At 39.5% G+C, this 11,724-nt stretch overlaps 1 protein-coding gene across 1 annotated transcript; it reads right to left on the reverse strand.

Annotated features, from left to right (window-relative positions):
* Positions 1 to 1,400: 1,400 nt before the first annotated feature.
* Positions 1,401 to 2,463, reverse strand: AGTR2 (angiotensin II receptor type 2). Its single transcript, XM_004710086.2, has one exon. The coding sequence runs from the start codon at positions 2,461 to 2,463 to the stop codon at positions 1,402 to 1,404; it is 1,062 nt and encodes a 353-aa protein (XP_004710143.1). The 3' UTR covers position 1,401.
* Between the last annotated feature and the right edge of the window lie 9,261 nt (positions 2,464 to 11,724).

The raw sequence follows: 11,724 nt of genomic DNA on the forward strand, positions 1-11,724 counted from the left end.
AAAATCATTTAAGACATGAATTAGCAGTTGATTACATAGTTAACTACTTGATTTTATATAAAGTAATATGATAACATGAAATTAGACCTTTACCATAAAGTGGTAGGAGAGAAGTCTACAACCTATAGCCCTGGGATAAAGCGGAGATGTTGAGCCTCCGGACCTTTAGTTTGACCTCCGGGGTCAGTATTTATCTGGGAAGATTGTCGGTAACCTGGTGTAAAATGGAGCAGGTGCAAAACGAAGTCTCTGACCATATGCAATTCAGGTAGTTTCAGCTATTCCTCTACCTCAGGAGTTCTAATATTACTGAAAACAGTATCTATGGAGCAGTAGCAGGTTTAAAATAGTTCTATCATCAGAATGCTATCAATTTTGAAACAAACATTATCCATAGATATAGGTTAAGACTTCCTCATGATCTGTATTTTCCAAGCCATAGTTTCAGGCTTTGGCAAGCAGATACCTTGCTTGACACCACACTTGTCATTTGCTGGGTCACTTTGGACACTCTGAATATCAAAATTCCATTCAGAATAGACTTTTTCAATGCTAGTTAAGATTTATATTACAAATTAAAGAGCTATAAAAATCACTAAGGTGTTTATGTATCAAAGCACCATATTCAAAAGGACAAGGCTATAAAAAGTGACCTTTATAATGATAACAATACACAGTGTTTACTATTTTGAAAAGCGATTAGAGAAAATACAAACTTTCAAATTTTTAAGTGGGATTATATATAACTATATATTCTCTTCAATCAAAATGTAAGATTAAATGTGATTTAATCTATATTCCTAGCCCTACTTAATATGTAGTTATAGCTTAAATATAAACTATGTTTAAATGAAATGTAAAAGGAATATCATTTATAATGGTTTTCAAATGTAGGAGGCATGTGCCTAGATCTTGGATAATCTAGCATCAATCTATTGTGATATACTTAGAAGTGCCCATCTCTCAGCAGAATCTCCTGCAAAAAATGCAATCTGTTTAAAGACTGGCTTTGGTTCAAGGGGAAAATCCATACGAATAAGAGTACTGAAACCCACTAAGAAACTCCAGTACTTCTCCAGGAGAAATCTGAAATCCCAAATTACCATTTCTAATGCATCATTCATTAGAATTGGAGACAGATCTCCAGTTACCTCTCGATTATGGATATGGATCACCAATGACAGTTTTGCACCCACATGCCAGAAAAACAATAGGCACTTTCAGAAAGTCACCGGAGGAAAAATCATGTATTTAACATTTGGCTTCCTGCCCTGGAAGAGTGAGACAAGATTAGAGAGAGAGGCAAAAACAAGTCATTATAGGCCTAGAATTATTTAAAGATAATTCAGGTGGATGTCAAATCAAATAGCCATGCTGATAACAGGCATTCCATTCTCATGCTTAAGACACAAATGTCTCCATTTCTCTAAGGGAGCTGCTTTTGCGGCAAGAAACAGACTCTCTCTTGCCTCGCAGCCAAGTCATTGGAACCCTAAACACCCGGCGGAGCTTCTGTTGGAACCGGTTTCCAACAAAACAATACAGGAAAGGATTAATGCAGCTGTTGGTGAATCCCAGGAGGCTGGCAAAAGGAAGTGCCAGGTCAATGACCGCTGTAACTTCACAGTTATGAATGACACCCAGCCAGGCCAGAGCATCCAGGAAGGTCAGCACATGGAAGGGAAGCCAGCAAATGATGAAGGCCAGCACCACGGCAGCTGCCATCTTCAGGACCTGGTCACGGGTGATTCGGTTCTTCCCATAGCTGTTGGACTTCAGTAAGTGTCTTCTGATTCCGAAATAGCATGTGGCTATGAATATTAAAGGGATAATAAAACCAAGAATATTTTTCATTAAAGCAATCCCAGCTGACCACTGAGCATATTTCTCAGGTGGGAAAGCCATAATGCAAGCATTCACTCCTAAATATTCAATGGTTCTGACATCTCGGAAATAAAACGTTGGCAACGAGGACAAACAAGCCATACACCAAACAAGGGGCACTACATAAGATGCTTGCCAGGGATTTCTCCGCTGAGACAGAAAGGGATAGATAACCGACTGGTACCTATCAACGCTCATGCAGGTGATAAAAAAAATGCTGGCAAACATGTTCAGGGTCAGAAAAGAACCAGAGACTTTGCACATCACAGGTCCAAAGAGCCAGTCATATTTGTAAGAATAGTAGGTTGCCCAGAGAGGGAGAGTCGCCAGAAGGAGCAAGTCAGCCACAGCCAGGTTAAAGATGTAAATGCTAGAAACCTTTTTAGGACCCTTTTGACAACAAAACAGTGTAACCACGACAATATTGACAAGAAATCCAATCGCAAAGATAATGTAGTAGAGGACAGGTATCGCCTCTAAATGCTTATCTGCTTGCTTCTGCGAGCAGTTAAAGGTGAATGCATCGGTTCCAGAGTGAAGCCTGCCGGACGTGCTCTCCTGGGTGTAGTTGGCCTTCATATTGAAATGTCAGCAGCCCCAATTCGGATTACGACTTCTGGGAGAGAGGGAGAGAAAGGAATTCTTAGACCACATACAGAGCTCGGGACATGACTGAATCATGAGCATTTTGACACTTCGTTGGGAAAAACAAAAGAAAAGTGTGTGATGACAGAGAACCGTATGAGAGAGAACAAATGGATTTCATCTCTTGGAGAAGAAAAGGCAATTTTCTCAATGGTAGTACGAAGTAAGATCTTTCAGACTCACGGACTGAAAATTCTGAACAAAACTACCCTTTGCCCATTTGGTCTACCATACTTTGCACAGGTTTAAAGAAAATCAACATTCTCAAAGGTTATTCAGGGTAGGAAAGGTGTCAAACAAATAAAGACTCAGAAATAAGAAAAGTTAATATTTCAAAAACACTTGAGCACATATCTGCATCTGTACACTTTCTAGAAACCACAGAGCTACCTAGTAAAGCATAGAGAGATGCCGTATTCAAGTAACTAATTATATACAAATTATTACAGCTATGGAAAATATAAGTAATATAAGCTATAGAAAATATAAGAGAGCATACAAAAGACTGAATAAGAATATGCAAAAATAAATCTATTGGATGAGGAGTCATTATTGAGAGGAAGTTATGGAATATATACATATTTCTGGCTTTATTTTAATAAAGAATATTATTTTTAATGTATATGTTTAAGCTTAGTATGTTAAATGAAAAACATAGTCCATTTGCAATGAAATTTGTGAAAACAACACGACAAAACAACCAAATCAGTTTTAGAGCCAAATAGAAATAGCGCTGATTGCTCAATGAAATAAAAAATTCAACACCAATTATTAATCATGATATAGTTCTATCATTTACACTTTGCTGTTTAACAGGATTATATCGTCAATTGCTGTCAAGTGATATTCTCAAACTTCGAGTATTTGTGATATTCATTTTTTTATCCTTTTTAAGTGTTTAACTAGCAGCAATATTTGAAAACAATGAAAAGAAAATTAACTACAGGTATCACATAAAGAGGAAGACTATTACTGTAGTCTCAAACTATATACAAAAATCCCCCAATTAAAAATGCAATCACCAAAAAGTCGCCCAATAAACAGCACAAATATCATTACTGTCGACAGCTCTTTCTTTGATGATTTCCTTAACTTAACAATTAACATAAAGGAATTGAAAATAAATAACATTTGGAGACTTACTGGTTGCTGAAGTTTAAGACTTAGTTATCATAAATCAGCTTGCCTCCTTCCGAAACGCACCCCTGGAAAAGAAACAGCAAGTTAAAGCATCTAGGATTTTTGCAAAACACTGTGTTAAAAGACAAGAAAAAGGGAAAGTTCATCCATTAAAAAATATTTTCGTTTAATATATGTTCTACTTTCTCAACTAGAGTATCTATAAAGGATTCGGACTTAGCGTACCTTAAGAATTCAAGCTGAAGAATGCTTTTAATTCTGTGCTTATTTGTTCCCTTGGACGCGGAGACGTAATAGCACCAGATCTCTGGTTTCCTTCTTATATGTTCGGTCTGTCCACTGGGAGCCTTCAACCTACATAATTCTAGGACTGACTTATGAACACTTGCCAGCTTTCCAGCGTTTTTTTTTTCTCCCTTTCTTTTTTTTTTTTTTGGCTGCAAAACATTAATCTGAAATTCTCACTGTCTCCAATCATAACAGCTCATTCAAATAAATCTCAAACAAAAAAATAAATTTTGCACAAATGTGCTAGAGAATTTTGAAGTCAGTGGCTTGCTTTAAAAGAGGAATCTAATTCTTGCAGAATCTGCTCTTTCTTTCTCCTGATATTAGCATTCTAAAATGGGTTAAGGAGTAGAAACAAAGAAATTTATTCTGGTAGCAGGGTCTTTTGCTCACCAAAATCTTTTACAACTTTCATTGCATTTTGAAATGCTCACTCTTTTTTATTAAAGGGTGATAACAGTTTCAACTTGAAGTATACAACTTCTAAAAAGTCTCCCTTACTTTAAACAGTTTTTCTTGGCTTGTTGTTGTAGGGGTGGTGATAGGGAAATAATTTTCCCATGCTGGAAAAGAGATATTAACATGTTAGGTCTCCTTCCGCAAGTCTCTTTACATGGTTATCATTTAAAAATCAACTGCACAATGTGAAGCAGTGTTAGGGGGCTCTCCGGCCTGGGTCATGATTTTTGTTTTGTTGGTGGGCAGTCAGGGTGTTTTTGTTTGTTGGTTTTCTCGGTTGGGGGCAGGGGCAATCAGCCTTACTCAAACAATCCTGGAGAAAGAATGATCACAACAGGAAGAAAGATAAGAAATGGTGATAGTAGTGATAATATTAGTTAACACTTAGCAAATGCTATGTGCCAAACACTGTGTATCACTTTCAATTACAGTACTTAATAGAAAGGCAAGAGACCTTAATGATAAGCACAACAGTAAATCTAATGGCCTGGCTTCTTAAACTCAGCTCAATCATTCATTCATTCATTCATTCATTGTTACTTTGGTTTGGCCAAGTTACTTGCCTCTATTTTCTCAACTGGAAATCAAAGGGAGGGGCAGGGGTGCGCCAATTCCCTATATCATTTAAATAAGCTAAAGAATTGTAAATACTCAAAGTCATGCATAAGCAAATTGATGCTGTACCCATTTTACAGATTAGGAGACACGGAGGCTCCAAGCATTCAAATATATTTGTTGAAGAGGACGGGCTTTAGAGTTAAAACAAGGCAATCTAACATTAGAGTCCATGCTGTGAACCTTTAGAAGACAAGGGAAAACAGTAGCTGGTCCCTTACTCTTCTTGCCCTTTGCCCTGGCCAAAAGAAAACATCTGCTATGTACCAGAAGTTACTGATAACCACTTATGAGCATTTACAAAAGCACTAAAGAGGTGTGTGTTTTTAAGGTCCATGGGTTATTATGCTGGGAGAAATTTTTTTTCTTAATTTTATCCTCTAAATTGAGACCATAAGAAGGAAAAGCAAGTCACTAGGTCATTCACTAAAGTTTATACAGAAAGTCCAAATTTTCTGGAAGATTCTATGGGCCAATAATTCTTTTGAATGGGTTGTATTTTTCAGATGAGCACCAAGAGCACACCTCTGCACAGTTGCACGGAAGGTAGAGCAGGTTCAAAGGAAGGAAGTCATCAGAGACCTCAGCAACCAGCTCAACCACAGGAGAGCGATGAAGGAAAAGCAAGGATGGGCGGCACAGGACAACGTGACAAGTGGCAAGAGAAAAAGCAGATGGCTTTTGACATTTGTCTGTTGGTCCATTTGTCTTGCAGTCAGTCCTGCAGCACACAGACTGATGGGGACCGGAGGTACAAGTCACAATTGCCTGGGGGGAGGGGGAGGGACAAACACAATAGCCTCCAAAGTGCTTCCTTTACTACACTGAGTTTAAGCGCAGAGAAAAACGTACAAATACGCATATGCATTGTTGTACCAAATCTCAAAAGATTTGTCCCCTATGATCTGGGCAGGTTGAGACTGTCTAAATGATGGAAAACTGATGTGTAGGAAATAAATAAGCAGGCACATATGGTTAGAGGCAGGAGGATTGAAACGGGGACTGGTTTTCCTCTTTGTTTAAGCCTGGTTACTCCCTCCATTTCAAATGTTTGTTTTTGCCACATAAAGGGGAATTTTCCAGGCCAGAGTCTTCTGAATGGTCACGATAGGTCAGATTCCCACCCTGCTCTATTTCTAGCCCCCTCTCACGCCCCTTGCAAAGAAACAGCCAGGAGGTGAGCTATAAACTTTCAAGAATAAACTACAGACTCGCCTCCGGGAGACCTAGCCTTGAACACCCGCGAGGAGCATGGGACCTTGTCTAGCGTTTCTGTCCTTCAGTTCAGTAAGTGCTGACGTAAATAAAGTTTAAAGAGTCACACATTTCCCAGAAGATTAAAAGAACATTTACCCTCTTCCTCCATAATTCTAGGAGTAAAAATTTGCACAAGTCAGAGAAAAAAGTTTGTAACTGCAGGGATTCAAGGAAAAGGGGGCGAGGGGGGAAAGAGAAAAAGACAGAATAGCAAAAATAATGACAGCACTCGAACTGAGAAATATAGAAAGGTATTGATTCAGCAAAGGACTCTCAGTTACACAACAACGTAAATATACTTTAGAGTCAAATAAATGTCAGTCATGGGAAATAGTACAATTTTTTAAAATTCACCCTCCTAGGGGCAATGGGCAGTTTTTCAGTTGGAACATAGATTTCAACAGCCTGGGTTATTTGAATAAATTATACAGTTCTTCAGGACAAGTACACCTGAGTTAGAAGAGTTTTTAAAGGGATAAATCGCATTAAATTCTTTCGTATACTGAATATCTATTCTTTATTGTGAAATTATTTTTTAAAGTAAAGTTCAAGAGGTCAAGGTAAAAAAGATACCCTGCTCAGGAAATGGAAAACCTAACCAGTTGCCAAATAGTACATCCCAACTCAAAGCAACCTCGTGTGGAGTTTTCTTGGCTATCATCTTTACAGAAGCAGATAACTTTTAGCTTAGTTATTAAGTGCAAACTTTGCAACACCCTATAGGAGGCAATAAAACAGAATGTTTGCATTGGTGGAAAACTTTTGTCTCTAGACTCTATCAGGCCTGGGTTTAAAACCTCTGGTTTTGTTTATACTTCACTTCTCTGTAACACAGTTTCCTCACCTGCTGCTCCATGGTCACTGCCATTAAGTTGTACTTGGCTCATAGCAACCCTTTGGGCAGAATAGAACTGCCCCATGTGGATTTCCAAGGCTGTAACTCTTTTTTTTAACCATTTTATTGGGGCTCATACAATTCATCGCAATCCATACATACATCAGTTGTGTAAAGCACACTTACACATTTGTTGCCCTCGTCATTCTCAAAATTCACTTTCCTCTTGGGTTCCTGGAATTAGCTCCTCATTTTCCTTTTTCCCCTCCCTCCCCGCTCCCCTCTCCCTCGTGAACCCTTAATAATTTATAAATTATTATATCTTCTCTTACACTGCCCTTTACCCACCCTTCTGTTGCCCATTCCCCAGAGAGGAGGTTATATGTAGATCCTTGTGATTGATTCCCCCTTTCTACCCCTCCTTCCCTCCTGGTATCGCCACTCTCACCGCTGGTCCTGAAGGGTTTATCTGTCCTAGATTCCCTGTGTTTCCAGTTCCCATCTGTACCACTGTGCATCCTCTGGTCTAACCAGGTTTGCAAGGTAGAATTGGGATCATGGTAGTTGAGGGGAGGAGGCGTTTAAGAACTAGAGGAAGGTTGTGAGTTTCATTATTGCTATACTGAACCCTGAGTGACTCATCTCCTTCCCACTATCCCTCTGCAATGGATGTCCTGTTGCCTACAGATGGGTATTAGGTCCCCATCATGTGCTACCCTCATTCGCGATGATATGATTCCCCACTCCCACCTGCCTTTGGTGTTTGAAGCCTGGTCCCTTCGGCCCTTCGTGATCACACATGTTGGTGTGCTGCTTCCATGTGAGCTTTGTTGCTTCTGGGCTAGATGGCCACTTGTTTACTTTCAAGCCTTAAAGTCCTCAGACGCTGGGCACCATCAGCCTTCTTCACCACACTTACTTATGCACACATTCGTCTTCAGCGTTTATGTGGGGAAGGTGATTAAGTCCACCCACCAAAGGCTGTAACTCTTTATGGGAGTAGAAAGGCTCATTTTTGGTTGATGACTGGTGGTTTCAATTGCTAACCTTATGGTTAGCTGACCAAAGTGCAAGCAACTTTAACACACACACTCATACACAATTGAACACTTTGCCATCAAGTGGAGTCACATGCACGGTGCCCCCATGTATTATAACATTGAGTTTTCACAGAGGGTTTTCTTAGATGCCATTTTTATAGAAGCCAATCACCAGGCCTTTCTTATATGGTGCCACTGGGTGAGTTTGAACAGCCAAATTTTTGTACTAAAAAATTCCAAACGCACTGCCATCAAGTCAATTCTGACTCATAGTGACTTTGTAGATTCCCGTGGGTTTCTGAAACAGTAAATCTTTAGGGGAATAGTAAACCTCCTCTCTCTCCCATAAAGCTCCTGGTGATTTCGAATTGTTGACCTTGAGGTTAGCAGTCCATCTCATAACCCAGTGAAGTTTCAAATGCTTGTATCACCTGGAGACCTTTTGAAGGATACAAGGGACAGGACAAAGAAGTTTCATTCACCCTTCTCATACCACTCCCATGGAGAAAGAGAACCACAAAAGCAAACGGCAACCTCTGTCCTATGCATGCCTGGGTTTAAGGAGTGAATATTAGAGTTCTAGATCATGGAAAGATTGGGTAGACAGGAAGCTTTCCTGTTCATCTACATCTTTTGGAAGAATTTTAACAGCACCTCCATGACATCTAACTCTCTGAATCCCTGTTCAGAACCAGTAAAATGTCCATTTCTCCTCATCTCAACACATATACACTCACACCATTCACACCGATGCATCCACATGCATTTGAATTCACTGACCTATGGGGAAGGCTTACTTTTCGTTGCCACTCAACTGCCCTGTAAAGAGCGTCGTAAAGAAGATTGCCTGTCATTGATCAGCATTTGTTGATTCTGTTTGTTCTCTTTAGACTACACTATAATGAGCGTAGAAATGTCAATGGGAGCACAGGCAAGCCAAAAAAAAAAATTCCACTATTCAGAGCTAACAATCAAATTAACCATATTGTAGAATGTAGTCTTAAAAAACAGTGAACAGCTTGATGGACTATTTAGATTGGATTACCTGGATGCCTATATATCGCATACAATGACCAAGAGGACTATTAAATTAGTTAAGAAGGTGCAGTCCATACGGTGAGATGAATGGTTATCTGACTCAGTGCATTCCTGAGACCAGTTGCTTCCAGCTAAATCTGGTCCCAAGCATACAAAATGTAGGATGATTTTCAATCCCCCTTTAGCCCAGAGGCATCTGTTGACTTAAGCATCTTGCTCAGACCAGGGTTTTACAGGAAGAAACATTTCTACCCAACAGCCTCTCTCCAATGGCATGCAACCCAAATGGTGGTAAAGTTTTAAAAGTGCAAGTTTTCTACATTTTCCCTTTATATTCAAAATAACAGGTAACTGGTTTGGCATTTATCTCCCTTGATCTGACTCAATTAGCTTGGAAAAACTATCCAAAATGCTCAACGGAATAAATTGGCTAAACCAACAAAGTGTCTTGACAGTAGTTCAATGTCCTTGTTAGGTAATAGAGGAGCTCTGGTGATGTTGTGGAATAAACACTGGACTACTATCAGTGAAGTCAGCAGTTCAACTCCACCAGTCACTCAGTAGGAGAGAGAGGAGGCTGTCTGCTCCCCTCAAATTTATTTGGCCTACTGCTCTCTTTTCATTAAAAAAAAAATTATTCAGTGCACGGCTGGCAATGAAAAGCTTTCATACTATCACCTACAATCCAGAATAACGTATAAGGATCTGCTTTTGCAGTGCCCCCACTCCCTACCCCTTGGATCTCTTTGAAGGAGCCCTAGTGGTGTAGTGGTTACAGGTTGAGCTGTGATACTCAAGGTCAGCAGTTCGAAGCCACCAGCCACTTCAAAGAGGGAGAAACACAGGGCTTTCTACTCCTGTAAACAGTCAGTCTCAGAAACACACGGAGCCATTCTATCCTGCCCTATAAGATCGCTTTGAGTCACAATAGGCTTACTGGCGTGGGTTTGGGAGTAGGTTAAATAATAGAGATGCTGTGGCTGAGATTTTATCAGTTGGACTTACGTCAGTATCTTAGGCTTGAAGTTCAGAAACTGTACTTTCTCAGGATACCTAGTGATGGATTCATGCCAACAAAATTCTCACAAAAAAGCATACACTATTTCAAATGCTAATTTGTGGTTTAACAAAGTGGATGTACTCCTTTCTGATGACCATAAAACTTGAATCCTTCATCCAAAACACCCAGCCACCTCCTTCCCAAAGGAAATCTGATGAATCAGAACATCATGTGGTGACTGGTGACGGCACAATCATAACCAGGAAAGCTGGCAACTTCAGAGTTGGGAAAGTTCAGAGCAAAAACTGTCATTCTAAAAGTCATACTGATGTGTCCCTCAAAACAGTAACTCCATCAGTTTTGCCTTTCTGAAGCGTGTTTTCCTGGTAGCTCATTCATTCTGCTAATTCATCTTTTCTTTAGATAGCAGCCTAGAAGTCATTCTAGTTCTGCGTTGATTTAATCAAGCAAGATGTGAGAGTTGTAGCTTGGCGGGACCAACACCTCACCATTTGCGTCTCTACTAGAGAGAGAGCATGGGGCAAAATAAACTTCTTGAAACTAGCTGTTACTTCAGAAGAAATCAATGCAACAAATGGTCACTGGCTTTCAGTGTAAGGATCATTTACCCCACCCTCTACTTCAGGTGCCAAAAAAGAAAGAAAAACACAAAAGAGTTGTACAACTCTGGATAGATTTTGCTTTTGAAGTCCAAAGCAGATTTGCAATTAGTAGATGGAGGGAGATGGCAGGAAACTGAGGGGGCCACAGGGATCTGGGAAGATTCATGGGTTTTTACCTCAAGGAAATGAGAACAGTGGGCTTATCGTTGGGAATTTGGAGGGTATTTAGAGTTTTTAGATGTTTATTTTGCAGCGCGTTGGCTCAGGATTTTCTATAAGGATTTGTAAATTCTATACTTAGAACACCAAATTTGTATTGTAAATAATTAACAATGAACCTCTAAAGAAAATTTCTCCTGTTTAGGCATCTCAAAGTTGATAGCATTCCTTCTAATTATGTCGTTGCATGTTCTTTCAGTATTAAATCTCCTGTTTCATAATGGTCCTATTTTATATTGGTCACAAGTAAAATTATTCATTTATATTTTCACAAATTGATATATAATTCACATACCACAGATTCTGCTTTCTCAAAATGTGAGGATATGGTGGTTATTAGTATATTTACAATGTTAGGAAACCATCACCACCCTAAATCATGAGAACCCCTTCAAACGCCTCAAAAGAAACCCCATCCCCGTTAACAGTCACTTCCCCTCTGTATTATAAGCTTAAAATAAACCATAGCCTAGAAAACCCAAAGGGCATTGTCTAGAGAGAGAAGAAAATCAATACACAAACTAATGAACTTTAAGAGCAGCCCCTGCATTATAATCTTTGTTGTGCTTTAGTTATTTTCAATGGCATCTGTGGCCCCACAGATTGCAGTAAACTAAACATTCCCATTCAGTGAACATTTAGTACTGCTAGCAGAAGTCGCCGTCCCCTTAACTGTATACA

Source organism: Echinops telfairi, unplaced genomic scaffold (assembly GCF_000313985.2).
Source record: "Echinops telfairi isolate 266 unplaced genomic scaffold, ASM31398v2 ScPeMD7_7427;HRSCAF=8465, whole genome shotgun sequence".
Classification (NCBI taxonomy): Eukaryota; Metazoa; Chordata; class Mammalia; order Afrosoricida; family Tenrecidae; genus Echinops; species Echinops telfairi.

Coding starts and splice junctions, on each gene's coding strand:
- AGTR2 (XM_004710086.2), bottom strand. CDS start 2,463: ATGAAGGCCAACTACACCCAGGAGAGCACGTCCGGCAGGCTTCACTCT.